The 25,207-nt window shown below is 37.1% G+C and overlaps 1 protein-coding gene across 1 annotated transcript; it reads right to left on the reverse strand.

Annotated features, from left to right (window-relative positions):
- Positions 1–6,507: 6,507 nt before the first annotated feature.
- On the reverse strand, positions 6,508–24,110 carry LOC140232110 (cytochrome P450 3A24-like). Its single transcript, XM_072312261.1, has 13 exons — positions 24,040–24,110; positions 20,003–20,096; positions 19,691–19,743; positions 18,887–18,983; positions 17,306–17,422; positions 16,649–16,737; positions 16,206–16,354; positions 13,802–13,932; positions 11,796–11,975; positions 9,389–9,609; positions 7,964–8,101; positions 7,125–7,287; positions 6,508–6,582 (listed from the first exon to the last, which is right to left on the reverse strand). The coding sequence occupies exons 1-13, from the start codon at positions 24,108–24,110 to the stop codon at positions 6,508–6,510; spliced, it is 1,578 nt and encodes a 525-aa protein (XP_072168362.1).
- Positions 24,111–25,207: the final 1,097 nt, after the last annotated feature.

Raw genomic sequence — 25,207 nt, forward strand, 5'->3', positions numbered from 1 at the left:
TATTTTACGTGAGGTTTGTCATTAGGGGGGGTTCACACGTACACCAATTAGCGGGATACAAATATCGAGATGTGCATCGCGATCGGTATCTAGAGTTTTTTGCACGTGTGGACAGAAAATCCGAAAATTAGCGCAATAAGTATCGCGATGCTAATCCCAAGAAATCTTGCGCTAATTCCTCAATTAGCGGGATAATTTGCCCCGCGCCGGTAGTGTGAACGGTCGGGTTTAGAATCTTGAGTTTTTATATCCCATCACACAATGTATGTGCACATCACAACAGCGAGGCCTCTGCGAAGAGGTCCTTAACCTCTTTGGCGCACCACAATAACAGTGCGCGAACCACACCACTGACGCACAAAAAACAATGGGCAAAGAGAAGCGCGCGCGCAGGCAGTGATAAGAGAAGGGCGCTGTGTGACCCAGTTTGCAGGCTTTGCTGTTATCTCGATCAGATAGTTCTGTACGTGTGAACGGTTGCAAAAAACTTGAGAATTCCAAGCGCGATCGCTATCCCGCTAATTTGGAGAGTGTGAACGGTTGCAAAAAAATCTCAAGATATGGAGCGCGATCGTCATCCCACTATTTTGTACGTGTAAACCCGGCTGTTATCTAAAAAAAATAATCATCAAAAAACGCTGGAAATCTCAAACCCATCTTAACCAAAACTGTAGGCCTAACATCCCTTTGATGTGTGAATAAAATCATCCTCGATTTACACTGTATTTTATAGTTGTGATAACATTTTTATTGCCTGAGAATACTAGTAAGCATGTCATATAACCTTTTAAATTCATCAAATTACTGTGTCAGAAGTGCCTAGTATAGCCTAACCTAATGGTGCAGTACTGACTTTCATCAAGGTGTGTATATATTGTACAATGTAATAGAAATTGTTTCATTCCTGATGGTAATACATGTACAAAGTGTCATAAAGTTTAGCTTTGACTGCAATCATACTACATTTTTGTATTTTGCAACTGATTCTCCTCAATAGCTGAGGAACTTCGTCTCTTGCAATTTTTTTTTTTGTCAAATATCTTTAAAAAATAGCCCAAAGAAAGTGCTTTTTCACTCCATTATGTAAATGTGTAGTGGATATTTGCCTACTCTTAGCCAATTACTGAATAATCCACAGATAGAAGGTTTTACATCTTCTATCTGCAGTATTTAGAATTGTAACTGGTCATCTCTTGAATGCAATGTGTGCTTCACTCACTTAAATCAATGTATTAGATATACTTTTGTATCCTATTTCATGGCTACTGATCATTTTTGTTTAATTCTGCTGTCAACACAATCAAACTGATATGAAGCAGATTTCTAGAAAGCACAAATTAGTCTTTATAGTGAGATAGGATGTATCATTTGTAGGTTTCAATATGTCTTCGCTTCATTTGTCTTCATGAGTCTATCTTACTAGTAACTATTTGTAGTTAGGAATCAGAGTGTCTTGCCATTTTGTAGCTTTCATTGTCTCTATTTTCCTTTGTCGAGATATGAATCCTCCTACATTCTGATATTGCTTCTAGAGCATTGGTGCATAGTGAAGTCAATATCAAGGTAAATGATGTCGATGCAGTTATTTTCACTGAGTGATATGTTACACTCACTGAGTGATATGTTACACTCACTGAGTGATATGTTACACTCATGGAAATCATGTTGAAATGACAGTGGCGGATCCAGTGGGGAGTGTGCACCAGGTGCGCACCCCCTCTTTATTTTTGTTAAAACAAACAAAATAAAAAGAACAAAGTGGGGGAGGGGTGCGTGCGCCCCCACCCCTTTAATTTTGTAAAGGCGCCCCTCTTTACATAATTCCTGGATCCGCTCCTGAATGATGTCCCATTGGTTATTACATGTATATCACAGTCAGAATGAAATAAGAGGGTTGTTGAACGCATTCTCCTCCCCTACTCTTTAACAAATAAGAATTAAAGGACATTGGGCAATGTGTTAGTAACAAATGAACTCTACATGTATTGCTGACTTTATAGATGTCACAGAATATAATCAAAGCAGTTTCAGATAGTAATACCTTAAATCAGATGAAACCTTGGTGCTCAAGTACATGCTCCCTCATCCATGTAATGTGATTGGATAATCTGAATCTCTGTACTGTTGATGATACATGTATGCTTAATGCGTACGTGTATTTACATATTTCAATAACATAGAATTGTTTAGTTCTTTAGATTTCCATTATCTCTAGTTTGTGTGAGCTTTGCCAACATGTCTTGGGTAGGCCCTATTTTCACTAGTTTGTGTGAACTTTGCAAACATATCTTGGGTAGGCCCTATTATCACTAGTTTGTGTGAACTTTGCCAACATGTCTTGGGTAGGCCCTATTATCACTAGTTTGTGTGAACTTTGCCAACATGTCTTGGGTAGGCCCTATTATATGTTGATTGTATTGTCTCTCATTTTTTTTTTCTGTGGTGGTAATTACAGATTGGTTGTAGCAAAATCTGATTTGCCATGATTCGTTTCAGACCTCTGTGACATTTATGTCAGTATACATTTTAGTTCAGTTGATTGCTTTTGTTTGATTTTTTTTTTTAATTGGTGCATCATTGTTTTGTTGTCATGAAGTTGTGTTCTTGTTGTGTACTTGTTTTGTATATGACATTACAGTATACTCACTGATACTAGTAGTCTACACACAAAAAACAACAACAACAACAAAATAAGAGCAGCTGCCTATTGTAGTCATACCTTGCTTCATTTGGCTGTTTGTACATTTGTATTTACAGTACATTCATTTTCTACCCATTGTTGATATGATCTTGATATTACATGTAATGCGATTTGGAAATAAAACATGCTGCATGTTGGGTGTGATTGACATTTTTTGTGTTTGTTTGCTAGTTTGTTCTTCATAGTGTGGGTGGGTTAGGGTAAATTTGTGTGTTAGCACAATGTTATTGTTCTATAGTTACGAACATCCACTGTCAAGGCAGTTGGGCAAATATCTCATCTCTCAACTATTTAGGCTTGCATTCTCATTTTGATTCCCTTTTGTGTTCACTTCTGCTTTTGTGGTACAGGATTCAGACATTTTCTCTCCTGTCATATTTTCTAGTACAATGTATATCAGGCGATTTTTGATAAGTTACATGTATGACAAGAGAAAAGTTTTGCCATGCTACAGTATTGGTACAATGTACTGAATTTTGATAGATGCTTTCATAAGTTAGGAAGAAAGAAAAATCTGAAGGGCGTTTCCTTAAAAAAAAAGATTTTATTTTTCACTGGATATATATATATATATATATATATATATATATATATATATATATATATACATGTATATATATATATAAAGCTTCCTACTAGTCTTCATTAGAACAAGCCTAACGGTTTGATGTAAAATATATTTTTAGACATCCTCTATATCAAATCAAGCACACATACGAGTGGAGACCCACAGACACGCACACCTGAACTAAAATATAAATACAGTCGTGTACATGTAACACGTATGAGAAGGGAGCAAAGGAAAGTTACTGATAACTTATTCATTATTCCAACAATTTATTGAATCAAAATAACATGATTATCGCAATGTAGTACAAACCGCTCTGCATCAAGTCATGGTTGTGATGTAACTTATTACAAAAATATTGTTCATTAAAACTGGCATAATTACTTTATACATTGTACTCTGATAAAAATCTAACTCTGCCATGAAATATCTTGATAAAATATTGTAAAGATATTACACAAACATTACAAAGATACTTGGTAAAAACAGAATAAACTTTCCACAAAGGCAAAATACACTATACCCTGTAAGAAATCCAAAGAATTGATGATTTGGTGTTTACACCAAGATGTGATGAACAACGATCATAATTATCTGATATTGGCTAAAAGTGAAAATGTGTGTAACAATGTCCAAACTAAGAAACGAGTAAATAAACAAAAAGTCCCTACAGGTCCAGACACAGAACATGAAGATGTGGATGAGAATAAATCATATCAAGAACAAGCAGCAAATTATCAAGACATGAAGCTTGTATACAACTCGCCTCTGTGACAAAGAATATTGCTACTGAACTATTAAATTTGACAATTTTATGCAAATTTCAATAATGCTTGGTCCCAAAAGGCTGATTCTGAAATGGCCTTGATGTGCAGACTTCTTATCACTGATAATTCACATTCATGCAACTGGGCCCTGGAAGATGTAGAGTAATAACCATTGTAATACATTGCTCCATTGTATCACATATTCATCACTATACACAGGAGACTTTCATCTAACATTTTATGATTATCACAGCAGCATGACAAGTATGATGATGAAAACTATAGGATAAGAAGATACGGTATTTCAAAAATCCATGCCAGGCATACTATGGATTAATTGGCCAGTCTAGCTTTAGTACTGACAATTTATATAAGAAGAGCTGTCTAAATTTTCAAACTACAGCTGTACCTGCAAAAATGACAAATCTCGCATATCGAGTTTTGTTTTGTTTTTGTTGCTTTTTTTTGTGTGTAATCAACCATCTATAAGTACCAGTGCCGTATATAAAGAGAGTCTGGCCAACTGCTAATTTGGACGCCATGTCGTTACCGCGCGTATTACGCGTTACAGGGTTAGCTTTTATGCTCAGACGTAACAAAATAACCAAGCCAAATAAGGGGTAGTTAACAATGGGCACTGCGTATGAGCGCACTTCAGTAACGACATGGCGCCTGTAGATCACGGGACCAGCTTTTGACCAATCACAGGCGTCAAAACACATAAGCCAAAAACCGAGTTGGCCAGACTCTCTTTATATACGGCACTGATAAGTACCACCTCCAGTTTGTTGTTTGTTTGTTGTGGTTTTTTTTCTGGCAGGTACACTATTTTACATTACAAATACTGTGTCATCATGACATCATGAAGAAAGCACAATATCATACCAATTGAACTCTTGGTCTTCCAGTTATATTACCAGACTATGAGCAATATATTCAGCAAGAATTTCTCTGAAGGTATACACATGTCCAAATCATCACATTCCAGTTCAGGTTTAGTTATGACAGGACAGAGTCTCTGTGCAGAAGTTTTCTAGAACTCGCGCTTTTTGAGCTTTAACACAAAATTCTGATACATCACAATTCCCAGTGTTATGTGTTTCAAACCGTACATCATTCTCCTTTGAAATGCAACAAATCATAATGACCTATTTTTCTCCACTCACATATCATACACAAAGAAAGACAACAGAGATTAGATACATTAAAGATATAAGCAATCTGTCATACAACCTACACGAAAAAGTCTTCTTGATGAATATGATTGTTTTGTGCTTCTGGTTGTTTTGTTTTGTGTTGTTGTTTTTTTCACTCTCGTTTTACTGTATACTTTGTATGTAAAATGTTAGTGTAATCAACGACATGCACAATGTCAGGTTATCTATGATACATGCATCTTTTTACCTTGCCAATGGCAAATGTTTCAGTGAAAACATCTGGTATCACAATCCTGGGTGTGGGCACAGTGACTGTAATGATGTGGCAGTTTATGTCAACAAAGAAAATAGCATCAACTGTCACTGATCGCACATGAAAATATTGTTGGTTTCTTTTTCCCCCCTGTTCTTCGACAATATACAGCTGTAAATAAGCCTCTTTAAAAGAGGCCACATTTGAATAAAACAAAGGTGTATCATGTGTAAAAAATCAGAACTAATTCATACTGTTTGTACGTTACTGATTGTATAGTAAGTGTAATGATTATAGTACATTGCATCTATGCATTAAACATGGAGGTTTCTTAAAATATATGTTTTCTGAATAATATAATGCAATATAACATCACTGATATCTACACGTACCTAAGAAATACTTCTGTTGTCTTACTGGGGTATTGTCATTAGTACATGGAGTTCTCAAAACTTTAAAGACTACATTTTTTTTTTTTTTTTTTTAATTACACATAATGCTCAAAACTTTCTTCTAGTAAACTCTGGGGGATGTAAACAATGACTACTGCTGAGGTGTTTATAGAAAAAGAAAAGGCTAACATGGATCTCGTGGAATTTAGAAGTGTCCTCTCATCTGTTCTTAAAAACAATGCTTTAATGAAGGAATGGTCATCAGCAGTTTAATAAAGATGGAAACACTGCCAGTGATACAGCAATATTTTCTTTTTAGAGCCAAAGTAATCATCAGAAATGGTCTCATTTCTTGAAGTGACAAACAAAATTCAAGAGCAAAATGTACATAGGTCTTAACATATTAGCTGATGCATATGTTAACACAATGTTAACATACTAAGTTATTGGGTATTGACTGATTCATCTACTAACACAATGTTAACATATTGAACATAATCTGAAAAATTGACTCATAGGATATTGTTTTCATATGATAGTCAATTATCTAGATGACACTGAATGAGGTACTAAGAGAGAATGCACCTTCAAGACAAGTTGGTACTTGAGCTTTGCATAGGCACTTTCAATGAATGTGTGCAATCTTTTGGTGAACCACACTAGATGGATTTATTCTCTCTCTACGACAGATAGGATGATACCACTCTCCGGCTTCACACTCCTCTTGCCAAGTTTGACTGGTACCTGAAAAAATGGCAGAATATATCCAATAGAAAGCAGGAAAATAAAGTACATGTTGATAAGTGTTTCTAACAAAAGATAAACATTTTGAACATGCCTAGCTGTGATTATATCAACTTACAAATGACATTTATCACAATAAAAATGTTTGTGATAATCAGGATGGTGATGAAGATCACAAAATTGGTTAAGATATCAATAGTTATCTTTAAACTTCTCCTAGCAAGGTTTGTAAACATGCTGTAGAGATTTATGGTCACAGCATCTCCCAAGACCTATTGTCTCCTCTCAACACTTGTACCTGAAGACACAATGGCTACAATAATGTACACTATCTCCCTATGAGCGCCAACTTGGCCCCTTGACAAACACCCCAACTCATGATATTTAGTGTAAAGAGACAGGAAAGGTGGAGAGAATGTAGCATCAAGAGACTAATGCCATGTCAGATGTTTGAACACAAAGCCACAGAATCACATGTCCAGGTTTTCCTTGGAAGGTAAACATTAACTCTAATAATCGAAGGATATTGAGAGAGGGAATACCTGACTGTTTCGGCTGGTTTCAAAGCGGTACTTCTGCAACACACGCACTATCGCCATCTTAATTTCCATGAGAGCAAACCGCATCCCGACACAGATGCGAGGACCAGCACCAAATGGCATCCAGGCAAAGGGGTGACGCCCCTCACGGTTCTCCTTAGTGAATCTAAGGTTAAAAATGATATCTATGGTTAAACCTATGGTTAAAAATTATAAGCATTTATCATTATCATGATCACATAAATATTAGTGGGTGACTGTGAAAAGGATTATGATAGACAACTTTGAATTCTTGCACGCTTTCTGCTATATTGTAGATATTTTCACTGAAATTAGTGCAAGCTTTCAGTAATTGACATTTCATTACATTTTAGATGGAATGCTTCAAGTCCCTTTGTTCAAGAGTTCATTCTCTTTTTATTTTGAGTGACAAATGCATTCAATATCTTGGCTTGTCATCCACCAACACTCTTGATTGCATAGGAAATAGATTTGAGATATGACAAAAACAATCAGATAAACATGTTATGTCCAGAATGAGCTAGTTAAATCAATATTAATGTCACTGTTTCAAAGCACAGAATTAACAGAAGCACTATCAATGGGATTTCTTCTTTTTCTATAATCTCTTCTCAGGGGGACTACATGTGTAGGTTACTATGCCAAAGTTATCGGTACATTGATTTTCATGCATGGAAGTACATAGATAACAAATATCTGTCCTTCATGTGAATTGATAGCAAGTGTACAAGTCATTGCGCAGAGCAAATCTAAAACCCTGCGAATATAATTTTGAGCCACTCGATGGAAAATAATGCCAGTTAGAGTAGTGAGATCCTTACCTCTCTGGATCAAAGACCTCAGGATTTGGCCAGTACTCGGGGTCACGATGGAGGGAGAAGATAGAGAAGAAAACTTGATATCCTTTTGGGATGCTGAGACTCTTATTGCTGTAATCTTGACTGCATTCCCGATCTGTTCTAAAATCACACAGGGGAGCATTCCAAGAATGAAATTCTGAATTTCTTTCTCAACTTTTCCAAATTTCACAGGCTATAAAAGATCAATAGATAACATATGAAAGTATTTCTCAAGTTCCTTTTATTCTTGTCCTGTCAATAATAAATTGTTAAAGGCATAATTTACCATTTGCAGATGAAACAAAAACCCAGCATTAGTGCTTGAAACTTGTTCTAAAATGTGAGTTAGGGATAGAAACAACCACTGTGAAAATTTGAATCAGTAAAATTGATGTTAAGTATTGTTGAATATACAAAATCTGAACAATAGCTATAATAAAAATGTTTCCAGACTAAACTGTCTACAGCTACGGTTTATTGAGAAAAATACTGACATCTCCTTATATTTTAGGCTTTATTGCAAACAATTTATATGGGAGGGTGTTTTGTGGTACAACAGACCTACACATATGCGTGAAAGGCCATATCTTAAACATTTTTCAAATCACTGGTCCCAAAGGTAAACTGGACCTTTAAGTTGTCTTATAAAATAAATATTTCACGTTAATGTTGTAGTGTGACTATATGTATAGTACTTTGTTAATTCTCATCTTGTGGCCATTTTTAGCCAGAACGTCCTTGAATCTGTAACAGCGATTTCATACATTGCTTATAGAATATGATAGCTACCACCCTCTAAGAAAATAAGTTCATTATGATCTGAATCTTGAGAACCATTTGCTGAAAGACATATTTTATGTGAACATTGTTTAGCTATATTTGTAATTTACAGCTAATACATACATGCATAAATACTGGAAGGGGCATCCAATTTGCTGAAGCTTGATAGAAAACTGACACAATCCTTCAGGTGTTTTGTCAGGGATTTTTATCAATAAATTTGTCCTCAGCCAATCAGTTTGGAGGATTTTAGTAGCTTATAACAGTTGCCAGTGACTGACAAGTTTCATATTTCACAACCAAGGCTACATTGAACACAGGAAACTGAATGACAATCACACTCCTTTCGGATCCTCCAACCCACAACACCTCTTACACAGGAGAATCTCCTGTCTGGACCCCCTACTGGCAATTCTGAAAGTGCAAACATGCGCAAAATATTACATGCACATAATGTGCACAGTCCTTTGTTCAGAAATTGTACATACTGCAAAATTCATTCAAGCTAAAAATGGTACAGGTAAATTACTACAGTTGTGCAAAAATTCAATGAAGAATAAGCATTTTTTTTTTTTGCGAATGTCTTTATCATTTTCTTTGAATACAAAAAGTGATCTGAGTGCTTACATAGAAGCTGCTGGGTACATGCGCAGTGTCTCGCACACCACTCCATCCAGGTAGGTCATCTTGGCAATGGAGCTGTAGTTCACAGAGTCCCTGTCTGGTGCCATCTCATCTACTTCCTGAATGAGTTTGTCCTGGATTTCAGGGTTGGTGGCCAGAGAGTAGGCTATGAAGCCCAGCGTAACATTTGTGGTCTCATATCCAGCAATGAAGAAAAACACCGCCTGACATAAGAGAGAGGGAGGTAAACAATAATAATTATCATATCATTTGAGTAAAAAAAATAACATATAAAAATCATACACTTAAAATAGGCTGTTATGCATGTGATTAACAATGACATACAGTTGAACCTCTCGTATCCGGACAAGTCGGGACCGGGGCTCATCTGGATAAGGAATTTGGCCGGATACGGGAGACTCAATGCTTTATACATGTACATATACATACACATGTACTGATGTAGCCCATTGTAGTACCACATGTAGTAATGTGTATACTGCAACCTTTTCATTGTTACATTTGGGGATGTTTGGGGATGTTAAAATGTCTGAGGGTAAGCAATATGGAAGGAAATTTGATGTAATGTATGTTAATCATGTTGGAAGTAATATGTAATTCATGTGTGTTTGTGTAGGAGTTCTCAAGCAGTTGGGAATCCCCCTTTCCTCACGTAATTATTAAAAAAAAAAAAATCACGGTGAGATTGCGTCCGTATAATAGAGAGATCCGGATAAAGGAAGGCCGGATAATAGAGGTTCAACTGTACATAGCAAAATTGCATTTATAACTCTACATTCAAATGTAACTTTAACAAAGCAAAAAGCTACTCATAATTCATGATAAAATAAATCAAGAAATCTTCAAAAATATTGAAATGTGCTACACTTCACTTTAAACACACTGTCTGTATAATACATGGGGGGTTACAAGGTTTTACTTTCATTTAAAATTTCATCTTAATTTGTGAGTTGACTGATGTTCATAAAATAAATATCTCGCAAGAATACTGCCTCCAGCACTGCAAATGCACAATACTGGTATATCATCTCCAAGGTGGGACATCCATAACTTTCTCCTGAAAGAGAATATTTTCTCAGTTTTACGTCAATTCTCATTGGTCCATGGTGTAGTAAATAGTTTCATCTATACAGTACTGTCCAGCAGTCAGCTAGTTTGTTTGTTTTTTCCCCCAAAATGCGCGCTCAAGATGTACACGTAGCTCATTGTGAACAGGATGCGTATCTATACTTGCGCACTGTGAAATGATACTTTACGTAATTCTGTCCTCTCTGACCAGCAACTTCATGACAACTTCATTTTAATGCCCTACTTTAACACAAACATTTTAAAATCTTAAAATTAAGTGGGATGCTGTATAAAACAAATATTGACTGCTTTCTTTCACGTCATGGTTAAAACTATTTGCCCTCTGTGATTTCTCAACGAGAGAAATCACCTCAGGATAAATAGTTTCAACCATTTCCCTCAAAGGAGTCAATATTTGTATATCATGTCACCCTGGTTCTAATTGAAATTGTCTCCCTCTCAGGATTTATCTGTGTTATACTGTAAGTCCTATTAAATGCAAATACTACGATTATGAAATATATTGCGCATACAGTATTTCAGCTTGACCAATTTAATAGCACCAAATATGCATTAACTTTGCTAGTCATCCCAGGCAGGTGTTAGAAACGAAGTGGAATGTGTTCATAATATATGCACACGTTTTAGATGGTTCTTAAGAATTACAGTGGGATGTCTAACATTCCTCTGTTTTGACATCATGCTAGTTGCCACTCTATCTCCAAAACAAAATTTGGAGACGAAGAAAAACTTTCATATTTCATCAAATTACAAGCTGGTTTTCAATGTAAAATTTTGAATGAAAGACTAAAATTTGTTCAGAACATTTCAGGGAAGAATTAAATGTCATACATGCACTTCTGTTGTGATTGTAACTTGCAAATCAAAATGACATGAAAATCAGGTCCTCTTTTACCATCACTATTTTTCCATGACATGTACATTTGTGCTCATAAGTTTTCTATTTTTTACCTGCCTTATTTGACCTTTCAAAGTGGTAGTCTGCTAATTCATGTTTGAGCACATTTTCCTACTCTTTGCTATCAAGAGTAATTTTAATACAGTTTGATTCCCTCCTCAAATTCAAAGCACACACATTCACTATTGCCACCACATTGAGACAGCATAGTGCTTGTCCCGATTACTGATGTACTCTTTTGTCAAAGCACCAGGGTGTAACTTGTATCTTAGCGCATAGCTTCTTGGCAGTGTTGCACAAAGGCGAGTATTACAAATAGTTCCTTCTCTATCTATCACACCTCTTATCTAGGTTGACACACAGGACAAAATTCTGTTATCACTGAAAACATTAATAGCCTACCTGGGCAACAATCTCCTCAGTAGTCAACTTGGCATGATTGGTTTTCTTGGATTCAAGAAGTCCATTACCATGGTGATCATCCAGGTGACTGTGTACGTCATCTTCTGCCACCTTTCCTTCAGGGACTTTTTCACTTTCCTTATGGGCATTCATCATCAGCTGAAGGAAGTCTTTTTTCTCCTGGAAATGAAATCAATGCAGATTAAAAAAGAAAACACACACAGAGACACACACATAAACCTGTCTCAGCTGTTTGTACACACCATGACAGTAAAAACTACTCAGGACATGCATAGCCAAAACCGTGCATTTATCTCCTAGGACATGTAGGCATGTTGAGTCTCATATATTGCAGTGTTGTCATGGCTTGTAAATTAATGTTAAAAACGCAGTTGGGCTTCGAGTAGAGCTATAGATGCATCACTCCACATATTACTCATACTTTCGAATGTATCATGGGCTTAGAGCAATTGGGAATGGGTGTGGGGGGGGGGGGCATGGAATGTACTATTTGGAATAAATTCTCATAATTCACTTTGCAGTATTACTAGCAAAACCGGTTGTGTAACAAATACATGTAGTTCTAAGAAGCAAAATGCATCTTCCATCATCTGGATATGCTTGAGTATATAGAAAAGGTCTATCACATAACTTTTCTGGCTGATGTGATTTGCCAGGATGATGAGATGTTTCTTGAGAACTTTGAGATCAACATTGTAAATAGATTTGATCATAGTACACAACTTGCACTCCAGAAGCGCCCCTTCCGCTTTTTAGACAGTTGGTAGGGCTAGATAGAATTTTGAAGTGTTGATCGATTGTGCCCTTGCAGTAGTATTTCCTGACAAGCTGCATGCAAATCTTGAGCAGGAGATCAGTGAATACTCCTATGGACTGATTTGTAATTGATCATAAAACATATTGTAGTAGCCATGATCGGGTATAGTGCTGAGATTGCAATATGTGACCTTGCACCTCAAAACGAACATAAAGTCGCACACACTGATTTTGCGCGAGGACTGAAAATAAGTGAAATGGGTCAACCTACAAACTTGACGTTTTCATATTTTTTGAAAGAGCAGGTCTTCTTTTACATTATGCTAAAATTTGGTATCATAAAACGGGCAGGAAAGTGTGTTTTTTTAGCAGTTTATCTCGAACATTTTTGGTAGAATAGAGTGATTAGGTGTGTCTTTAGAATCCCTTTTTCATTTCTGAAAAACCTTGTCCACACTCTTCACTTTCAACTCTAATAACTTTTGGAAGGATAGTGCTACTGCTTTGAAAGTTGGCATTAATTATGAACAGAATGTGTTAATGAGGCATGCTTAATTTCAATTTAATCTAATAATCCCTTCATTGTTGTTACTCTGGTGGTTTACTTCCTGTTTTTTTGTCCCATTCAGTGCACAGCCAGCATGGGTTGGTAAAGATTAAACGCTTGAATAGACACTGTACTTCAGATCAAGAGCCTCTTTTCTCAGTTCACACTTTTCCTGAGTTTGTGCTTTCTCTCCAATATTTAGATAGGTTAGGAGAGTCCATTTGATTTGAGTTAAACATCATTTTAAAGCTTAAAGTCTGTTCTTTCAGAATATGGTCTTAACTAAAAATTCATGTCTGGCGACTTTTTGTTTGTTTTGAGGCACAGGGTCACATATCATGGGAGAACCTTCAAAGCGAATACTTTACATCTTAGTTTATAATTCTTTATTACAGCACTATATCACACATTTCTTATGCACATGTGTCCGTTTTATAGCCAAATCAACAGTTTTTGCAGGCATATGGACACCGATGCTTGTAGTATACCTTGCATTAGTATCAAAAATATCCATTTGACAATTTTACTGATCATGTTTAATAACATCTGGGGTAAATGGAAAGACAGTCAGCAAAGCCCCAAATCTAAGACTTCTGGCATTCATTCAAGGAAAGAGATATCAAATATGACCACAAATTTTGCCAAGAAGAATTAAAATGCAATGTGATGAATTTCAACAAACCTCGTTGCCTTGGATTGTCTCCCTCAGCTTCATGGCTTTCCCTACCACATCGGTGAAGAACTGAGTCACCCCCGGTGGGAACATTCCAACGTCAAAATAATTCATGACATGGGCAACGGGTGGCAAGATACCTATAAACAACCAGAACACAGAGAAGAAGTGAAGTTTTGGAGAGAATTTATAATGTGGTGTGAAGAAACCCCATTACACAAGCATTTCTTTGATCTTGATTTTAGGTCACGTCTTGTGTGATTAGACACTCTAAACATAGCTCAAATGATCAGCCTGTATTCATCATCGAGGATATGTTCTGTGGAGACTACATCTGGTTTCATAGAATCCCCTCCTATACAGACTGAAGACTTTTATTCCCGATGTTGTGTGATGGATGCTGGAGCATGAAAACCAATTCGCTGGCAATTAGTTATCACTAAAGAGCGTACACAAAGAAGTGCACGCAGTGCATGCACTTCTATACCCTTTGGTTATCACCATGTGTTAGCCATGTGTCACTTGTGTATCGATGAGCTGGTATCGGTGTCTTTTCCATGAAAATTCCATCCACATTTTTCATACTTCAAAGAGCTGGTGAGTGCACTTTAATATGAGATATTTATTCTATTTAAAGTTTAAATTTGTTGATCTACACTAGAACTGTGAATTAGACATTATCAAAGCAGGTGAGGTTAGTTCGTCACCCAAATGTCCATAGGGACAGTGGTTAAGCATTCTTCCACAGCAATGCCTATGAGAAGCTTTCATCTGCCTTGGAGGAGAACCATCAAAGTCAAAAACTGTTATAAAATAGGTTCAAGAATGTAGCCAATAGGAAGCGCTGAAATGAGTCACGTGGGCGTTGTTTACTTTAGTACCATTGCACTGCAGTACCAGTGTGCACTCAATCAGTTGTTACAAGTGCGTTGCGCGCTACTATACGCGCTGTCAATCCTGTACGCTAACAACTTCCCGTGTGCATAACATAATGTGGCGTACGTATACAGTACTCTTATACGTACAGTACTTATATGTGCGGAATTTCCGAGTGCGACGTGCTTGACTCTCTCGAGCGAGTGCTACAGTACATGTAGCTGACTGGTATTGACCCACAAAGGTACATGAAAAATACTGTTAGTTTTCGACCCATTTTATAAAACAAATGATGCACAGGATTATTTCGTGGCGTTAGTGGAGATGTAGCGCACTCGAGGGTATTTACAATTGTGAAACATGCACACGCACTCTATCCTGTGCATCACTTGTATATTATAACATTCATTCCAAACAGACAGTTTTTTCTATCTATACTCTGACTCTTAGATGACTGGAAAAACAACAACAGACAAACCCAAAGCAAATGACTTAAGTCAAATTAACACAACCAGATGAGGATGATGTACCACACAATTTTAATCAGTGATTTTTGATGTTTCATTTGAAAGTTTAGCATGTTGAATGGAGGATCCTGAAATGACACAAAATGAATTTTACTGTTGTACAAAAGGAACAAGGTATTAGCCTTACTGCCCAAACCTCATTCATATTTTGTGACAATTTTAGACAACACAGACATCAAACTTATCTTTGGACATTCCCACTATCCCAAGGCAGTGCATTCATCAACACAGGGAAACTTGTTACTTACAAGGTCACCCAGTCTGTCTACAACGTAGTTCACTTCGATGCCCCATTATGTGGCCGAATAAAATGCTATCATGTGCATAACATGGTAAAAGTTACATGCAAATGCATTATACCATTAAACCCGCCTGTAGTTGAATCTTTATACCAGTTTTACATGCCATATTGATGTTCTCTCATGAAAAAAAAAAAAATCAAGCTTAAATCTCTCGCAGAAAATAAAGGGATGGTATAGTATTGGTGGAGACGAGGATTGGGCTTTTAAATTTTGTGCGATACCAAGAAATCACTTGTGAAATAGTATTGAGCATACCATTCTATGAGAAATTAAAAGTTAATATGATGAAAATTGGTTTTGGAATGGCTGATACATCTAAAAACAAAGTAAAACAAAGCGATTGTAATAAAAGGTGGGTCCCACCTTTAATTAGAATTGTTCTGTTTTGGATATCTCAGCCATTTCAAAACCAATTTTCATCAAATAAACGTTGAATTCCTCTTGGAATTACATGCTCTCTCACATTTCATTACAGGTTTCTCCTTATCTCACCTAAAAATGTTAGAAACTGAAGTTAGGTCTCAACCAAAACTATACAATCCCTTTAATATGTAATTATGAACCTCTACATGAACCTCTTTTTAAACTGCAAAGGCCTATTGTTTCATCAATTAAGTAATACTACTACTCACGAAAGAAAAAAACAACATAAAATGTATGCCCTTGTGTAATTATTTTTTACCAGTATTAAGAGAAGAAGTGTCTTACCAGCCAGTATAAGTTTGGGATTGATGAGACTTCCTCCCACGATTTCTTTGGCATTGGTGACAAACGGATCATCGGGGTTATTCTGGGAATCCACCTCCAGACCAAATGCACACCGAGCAATACCATCCATGGTGAAGGACTCAAAAATACTGAAGTGGAATTCGGGACATTTAACACTGACTTGTTATTATTGTCTTTCTTATTCATTTCAATTCTTAAAACTACAAAGTATACTTTTGAATTTTGAATTGTCTACTTTGCACTGTGATTGATACTCTTGATTTCTATTTGTTCACTTGTAAAGTTAAAATAAGGCATAAAACTGCAAACTTTGAGCATCTGATCATAGCACTTCTCGGCAGCTGGTCTTGGCTTTCAGTAAAGTAAACTATTAGGAAACAAGAGAGGCACATACAAGAAGAAATACATGTGGGACTACACACCTGTTGACATTAATCTCAGTGTCTTTTTGCTGTTTCACTCTGATGTTTCTCACCAGTTGGTCACAACACTCGTTTATCAAACCAGACATCTGTGGAGATAATAAGATCAATCCTTCATTCAACTATCGGACCGATTAAAGAATAAGAAGATAAAAACATGACTGACAGAGAAAATAGATCTACCAAAGTCTGTGACATTGTATCATAGAAGCTCAAAAATAAAAACACCAACAATTATACATGCAAATACACAAAGACACTGTTGTCTAAGATATTCAAATGATGTATCTCCTGTAAAAGACCCTGGAATTGATCTGATTGGCACTCAAACGTGTATTCTCAAAGACAGCATACGTGTATAAAGACTGAAAAAAAAAATTGCTTCGTCATCCCTAACCTGTCGTTTAAACAACACTCAACTTTCACCTGGATGTAAAGACTCGGAAAGAGAAAGCAACTACATTTTCTTCCTTTCCCCCTTTTTCAATTGGGATAGCAGTATAAAGGCTTCATAGCATAATTTGCCAATATCACAGCCAATTATAACAGCAGATATCACAAAGTATTAACAAAAATAGCAAAACTTTAACAACAGTGAGCTGGGCACAATAGCTATGACTTATGAGCAACTCACTTTCACTTGATGGCATATTTTACCTTCTTCATTTTGGCTGCACTGAAAGTTGGAGTGATGACGTTCCTCACATCTTTCCAATGCTGGTCTTGCAAGACTGTCAGACCCTTGTCAAATGGTTTATTCTTGAGGACAAACTCCTGGTAGTCATGAGAGAAAAGACACACTATTAACTAATGCCCTTATATGGCAAGTCAGATGCACAGTCATGTATATGTCCTATTACTTTCTCACCAGCTTTACAGTTTATAACCTCAGGCAGGTGTCTATGAGAAATGTGCGTTTGTGCAAAATCGGCATGTCCTCAAACAGTGTAACAGCTTTGCACTTTGTGCAATGTAGTGAAAAGGATCCATTTCTTCTTCTTTTTTTCTGCCAATGCACTGATATTAGAAAGTAAAAATTTAAAAGATGTGAAATAGAACTCTGGAATATCATTGATTTATCCACTTTTCCATTAGATCAGTATAATTTTGTACATAGCATTCGGAATAATGCATTCTATCAGTGGCGGATTCAGAGGGGGGTGCACCAGGCATACACCCCTCTTACTTTTTTTCTTTTTAAACAAAAGAAATAAAAAAAAAATTGGGGCATGCACCCCTTTCAATTCTGTAAAGGCCAGAGCTACCAAGTCTCACGCATTGTGAGTGAGACTCAAGCATTTAGGGTCTGTCTCACGATCTCAAACATGACATCCATATGTGACTCACTACAACAAAAGGGTCCGAAAGTCGGGGGAGGACAATGATAGACAAAACATTAGACTACAAAATTGTGCCAAAAACAGAAATCTGATTGTTTTGACCAACTTTGATGATGCGACTTCAAACTCGATTTTCTCGGCTCAGCCGTCAGCGACTTTTTGTTGTAACCAGGATCCTTTTGTTGTAGCGGGTCACATATTTCTCACGCATTGGGAGCATAGCTTAAAGGATTAAAGAGAGAGTTGCAATTGAAGGCATATTTCCCTTTTGTCTTTCAAAATAAGTAAAAAATAGTCACTGAAGTATGCACCAGCTTACACCATTAAGAGCTAAAAATGAAAAAGCTCCCTACCATGGGGGGGCGGACACCCCCCTCCCACACCCTCCCCTCGCTCAGTCGCTTCACTCCCTCGCTCACGCACATGCACGTGCGCCGAGATGCTGAGTCATGAAAATCTCACTCATAAAAATTTTTTGAACTTGGCATCTATGAAAGGCACCTCCCCTTTACGGAATTACCAGATCTGTCCCTGTCTATTCTACAAGGATTCCAGCAAGTTTTTGAGTAGTGTTGTCTTGAGTTGCTAGCTCACACAAAGACATAAATTACACATATGTGTTTTTTGAGTATCTCATTTTAACAGGTTCTTGATTGAAATATCATCTGATAAGATGGTAATTTACAATTATGAACAACAACAACAAAAAGCCCAGTACATCTCCCTATAATTACTTATGCTAATTATTCTCTCAGTAGTTTAGCGGCAGAAGAAAAAAAAAAAGGGCAAAATTGCAATCTGCAAATTAAATGACCAAATTAAACAACACCTCATGTCAAATCTCACACTCATACGTGGTGCTTGGTGAAACACCACGCGCCAAATCTCATACTCTCACCTGATGATTGGTGAAGCTGCTGAAGCTTTTTACAGCCATGTCCTGAATTATGTCTGGGTCAGAGACGACATAAACAGGTTGGCTGAACATGTAGATTCTATATAGAGAACAAAAAAAAAAAATGCATACAGTATGACTACAAAGTGAAGCCATGTCAGGTAACTTTATTACATTCACAGTTATCACTTTTTTTTTCTTTTCTTTTTTTAATCTGGTCATACCTCCTCTCATTTCCCATTAGACAGTCACATACACCCTGGGGTAAATTATCCCTCCTATCTGTCCTTTACAATATTGCACCAGACAAAAATTGTCTGAAACAAGAGTGGTAGGTATGTTTAAGGTTTCAGCACACTTTGATCCTATGTACAAATAATAACCAGGGCTGAATGAAGAAACTGTCATAGGATTGCATTGGGTTTGCAAATCTGTGCACACACACAGCACGACTTGTGATGTTTGCCCAGCTTCCTACCTTATGGGTGGACTACGGTTAGACCAAAAGCAGTGTCAACGGTGCAGTGTAGAGTCTTCTTCTAAATGTCACGTGTGTACAATTACATAATCAAGTTTGCAGAAGTTACTTCATCCCTTAATGCAGTGTGTGAGAATTGGCTTACACTGCCTTTAATACTGTTTTATAGAATCCTACTAACCTGTGAATCCATACCAGATATGTAGGTAAGTCTTATCTGCACAGAATTCCTTTGATGAGAACAAATTAAAACACAGCTTTAGTCTTCATTTTGCAGACAGGCTACATACAATTATTTATTCTATTTTTTGTATCTCTAAGGCACTCACCCAAAAACCTTGCCATATGTCTTCGTATATCTCAGCATGGCGATATGAATGCCCTGGAAGACAAGAAAACAGTAGGAAATCATCACTGAGAATAGGCTACATTGTACTAGAAAACAACACAAATATCAAACAATCAAGTCAAAATAATACAAAGGTAGAAAAGGTATTCAGTCAAACATGAAAAATAATGAATCAAATATGGGAGTTCTTAATTTGATTTATTCAATAATGGGAGAATTCAAGATTCTAAATAAATGTAATGTGCCATACAACCCTTACTGATATCCCTTCAAAAATAAGACTGTAGCTTACCTCTGCAAAGCTCATGAAATTTCCTAGAAAAGGAAGAGGCGTTGGAGAGGGTAGTCCCTTTCTCTTGAAGTATGTCAACCTCCATATCTCTCGTCTAGAAAAGAAAAGTAAAGACAGAAAATACAAAGAATGCAGGCAATTCTCCTGAAGAACTACATGTATCTCATATAAATGTTAACACTTTGTTGCAAGAGGTTGGGTCAGTACCGGTATACTGGCCATCACGACACACTAAAGAGCAAATGAATGCGGTGTATGCGCAACATGCAGAGGTCAAGTAGGGTCACACTTTGGGTTTTTACTTGTGCACTTCTGGTACAGGTAAAGATATAAATCAGTTGATGAGAAGCAGTCAACTTACTTTTACTGAATACTATCTAGAGTACATAGGCCTATATGTTAAAATTAAATTTTGTGAAATAAATGTCCACTTGATCTGGTAGTGGTGGCCATTATACAGCCAACCGGTCAACAGAAACCATACATTCTACTCTAGATATCTAGTAGATTAACTTGAGAGGTGATAAAACTATCAAGGATATGGATTCCCATTGACCTTTTGAAAGAGTTTACTACTGTACTGTACACTAGAAGAGCTAACTATTGGGAATTGAAATTCTTGGGTGTTGTGATTTTATAGGAATTATAGTTAATTAATACGAGCCAAAAGTGTGTATACGGGCAGGAGGGTGCAGCCCAACCCTCCCCCTCACACTTTTGTCTCATTACGGGAGTTGTGATTCTTTAATTCCTGTTTGTTTTTTTTTTTTTTTAATTCCTAATCCTATGAGCCCAAAGTGTGTGTGTGGGGGGGGGGGGGGGAGGGTTGCAGCCCCCCCCCCCCCCACACACACACACACACACTCTTGGCTCGTATTATGGGTGTTGTGATTCTTTCCTTTTTTTTTCCCCATTTTTGAATAGATCTATGGGCCAAAAGGCCCCCCCCCCCCACCATACACACACTTTGTAAACTCTGGCTCATATTTACGTTATGGGTGTTGTGATTCTTTCCTGTTTTGTTTAAGGGTAAAGATCTATATATATCTGGGGTGGTATTCTGAAAATCTTCCTATAAGACCTATGAGACCTGACAACGCTGGTTACGCACGCCCTGTCTACACATGGGCCCGTTGCATAAAAGTTTTATACAATTATGGTAACTTTGCCATCCAATGCAATGGTAACTTCATTGGAATTCTTGATTTTGATTGGCTGTAGTGTACTTGAGTATTGTTGCCATGGGCATGGTAGTTACCATTGGATGGCAAAGTTACCATAATTGTAACTTTTAAGCAACGGGCCCCATTGGTCTAACGTTAGAACTACAATTGTACATGTAGGCAACTGTGAAAAAAAGTGCATGTAACAACTATTTAGGGGCCTACCCGAATGTTGGTTGGCTGTAGCAGCCACAGCTACAGGGAGCCACCTCCTGTGGTCCTGGCTGTTTATACAAGTTTCAAGTTTCAAGTTTTATTCAAAGTTTCCACAATACAAAAATTTACATAAAAACAATAATATGTAACAAGGAATACATTGTTGAATATATGCAATTAAAACAATTTGCAGAATATTTGAATATAAATTGACAATGCATGTAGATGCATTATAGATGTAAAGTGGAGGGGTCTTAGAAAAGCAAGCTTGTATAATAAGACCCCTGAAAGGCAAGTTAAGACATGTGATATAACAACTCACAAATATATACAAACATATTAAAGCCACAGAATAATTTTAGTGGAATCCCTCAAGAAGCGCAGCAACCACACCCCAGAGACCAAACAAATTGACACCAAATTTATTGCACCCCCCACCCCCTCGAGTCAATTTAAAAATTTATTTTATCGGTTAGTGATATATGACCACAAGAGGGAGCAGTAATTTTTTTTTTTTTTTTTTTCTTTAACTTTGTGGTATGGTCTCAGAACCCTCACTTCTCCACAGGTAAGGACCCTTTCAAAAGGAGAGTTTCTAATTTTTACCATAAACCAGAATTATGCAGTGGCTTTAACATACATGGATGGATTCTAAGTGCACACACACACACACACACACACACACTACCTATGGAATTTTAAAGCAAAACATAATTGGCATTTAGACTATGTTACTCAAATGGAAAGCGATGAGATGAAGTCATGTATCTAGAATTCAAAAGGAGCAGCATCAATGAGACTGAGACTGAGAATATTGCAATACTGTAACCACTGTAGCTGTAACCACTGTAACCACCGGGGTTAACTGTAGTCAGTAGGGGCCTCCTTGATTTAGCAGTGAATAAGTTAGGCCTAACAGGTTAAGAATTCGGTAATCATGTAGAAATGCACACCTACCGTTCGCTTCGCTGTTTGTCAATCAAATTTTATTTCCATGAAAACTCTCTGATATGGTTCAATTTAGCATCTCCAATAGCTGCACAAAATTTGATTGACAAACAGCGAAGCGAACGGTAGGTGTGCATTTCTACACGATTACCCCTTTTTCTTCCACTTTTCCTTCAACCACATTCTATTTCCTTCAAAACTGTTCAAATTAAATAATTTAATCTAAATTATTATCAACTTTTTTCATGATAAAATCAATACTTGCCACAATTTTTACAGAAAGGATCGATGTCTTAATCCTGGTATGAACTATTTGAATAGTGGTAATCATGATAGTGGCAATGAAAACAAAGAACTATCACAATAGCTCACTTGAGCCTTCGATCACGGAGGTGGTCCCACGCCTCCCTGCTTCGACTCGGGTGAGCTAACAATAAGAAAAAAAAAATACGAAAAAGAAAGTAGGGCCTTGGGGCTTGCACGAGTCGAGTTCGATATTGTTAGTAAGCGGCTAATTAGAGACTACCAGAATCGATTATAATCGTTGACATCGTTCTCTGCGAAATCGGTGCGCTAGTTACGTCGGAGACTACTAGTATGTTCGCGACCGACGTACCTTTCAACTCCGATTTCTCATTTTTCTTACCTTTTCGGCTTTCTAATTCCATGAAAACTCTCTGATATGGTTCAATTTAGCATCTCCAATAGCTGCACAAAATTTGATTGACAAACAGCGAAGCGAACGGTAGGTGTGCATTTCTACATGATTACCAAAGGGGTAATTTAGCAGTGAATAAGTTAGGCCTAACAGGTTAAGAATTCGGTAATCATGTAGAAATGCACACCTACCGTTCGCTTCGCTGTTTGTCAATCAAATTTTATTTCCATGAAAACTCTCTGATATGGTTCAATTTAGCATCTCCAATAGCTGCACAAAATTTGATTGACAAACAGCGAAGCGAACGGTAGGTGTGCATTTCTACACGATTACCCCTTTTTCTTCCACTTTTCCTTCAACCACATTCTATTTCCTTCAAAACTGTTCAAATTAAATAATTTAATCTAAATTATTATCAACTTTTTTCATGATAAAATCAATACTTGCCACAATTTTTACAGAAAGGATCGATGTCTTAATCCTGGTATGAACTATTTGAATAGTGGTAATCATGATAGTGGCAATGAAAACAAAGAACTATCACAATAGCTCACTTGAGCCTTCGATCACGGAGGTGGTCCCACGCCTCCCTGCTTCGACTCGGGTGAGCTAACAATAAGAAAAAAAAAATACGAAAAAGAAAGTAGGGCCTTGGGGCTTGCACGAGTCGAGTTCGATATTGTTAGTAAGCGGCTAATTAGAGACTACCAGAATCGATTATAATCGTTGACATCGTTCTCTGCGAAATCGGTGCGCTAGTTACGTCGGAGACTACTAGTATGTTCGCGACCGACGTACCTTTCAACTCCGATTTCTCATTTTTCTTACCTTTTCGGCTTTCTAATTCCATGAAAACTCTCTGATATGGTTCAATTTAGCATCTCCAATAGCTGCACAAAATTTGATTGACAAACAGCGAAGCGAACGGTAGGTGTGCATTTCTACATGATTACCCAAGAAGTTTTCATTGACAAATTAAGGAAGGAAATGGTAGGTGTGCATGGTGTGCATTTCTACATGATTACTTCAATTTACAATTGCCCTGTACTTACCCCACTATAATTCCGACCAAGGCTCCAACAAGTGGCCAAGATACCGTGAATCCAAACAGGGAAAATGCCATGATTGACTGTGATAGATTTACTAGTAGCCTACTCTTGGTTGATGAGCTCCGCCCTAATGCGCCAGCTAAAATACAGGAACACTGTCAGCTGCTGCAGGCTTTCAAGAATCGAGTCTAAGGATAGTAAACACCCCTTGTTTCTCACCAGAAAATGAGCAGTGGGTATGTAGCAAAGGTGAAGAGTAGCTTCTATACTCTTTGGTGGGTAGATTGTGATTTTGCAAGGGAGATAGCGTTGATCGCGGCGTAACGATTACGTCAAGATACCGTATAGATGGATGTTGTCGCGAGGGCTCTGCTGATTCGAAGAACGAACGTGGTAGAATAGGCGAGTATGACGTGGAAGCTTTACGTAATGTGCCTTTATGCATTGTCACTGTCAGGAAAGTGGAAGAGAGCCCTTCCACCTGTTACTGCGGTGGGGTCCATGGTAAAATATCATCAGGGGCGGATCCAGGAATTCCGTAAAGAAGGGGTGCCTAACATATCAGATACGCGACCAAAGGTAGTATCTTAGAGAACAAAATGATTGGATAGTGGATAGGAGACAAGCAGGAAGGCACAGCCTTGTAATATTTAAGCCTGTCTCCAAAAAGTACATACATGTATGTATATATTATAATGAATCATGTCATGGAAAATATTTTTGATAAATACAAAAAGTTACAGCAAATTAAAACATAATTATACACACCTATATCAAACACACTTGTATACACACACACACACACACACACACACACACACACGCACGCACACATACTCTCACCTACACACAAACAACCTAACAATCAGAAATTTCATTGCATTGATTTAAAAGGTATAACTTATATCTCCCTTGGAATAATCGTAATGATGTGCTGCTTCGAATATCAGTAGGAATTCCGTTCCATATTTTAGGTCCATTGACAAATATCGATTTTTGAGACGGCAATTATGTTCGGGCAAAAGGGACAGCATATATTAGCATTTCTCATATTATATCTACAATTAATATATAACTTAAAATAATCAATAAACTTTTAGGAACCAAATACATAAATATTGCACACTGATAATATGAATATCTTGAAACCTCAAAAGTTTCAATTGGGAAA

Source organism: Diadema setosum, chromosome 1 (genome assembly GCF_964275005.1).
Source record: "Diadema setosum chromosome 1, eeDiaSeto1, whole genome shotgun sequence".
NCBI lineage: Eukaryota > Metazoa > Echinodermata > Echinoidea > Diadematoida > Diadematidae > Diadema > Diadema setosum.

What these genes read in the sequence shown, in the direction of transcription:
- LOC140232110 (XM_072312261.1), bottom strand. Translation starts at nt 24,110, where the DNA reads ATGGCATTTTCCCTGTTTGGATTCACGGTATCTTGGCCACTTGTTGGA. An exon ending in TTGGTCGGAATTATAGTGGG is followed by an intron (nt 20,097 to 24,039) that starts GTAAGTACAGGG and finishes TTTCTTTTCTAG; the next exon opens with ACGAGAGATATGGAGGTTGA. An exon ending in GCAGCTTCACCAATCATCAG is followed by an intron (nt 17,423 to 18,886) that starts GTGAGAGTATGA and finishes CATGACTACCAG; the next exon opens with GAGTTTGTCCTCAAGAATAA.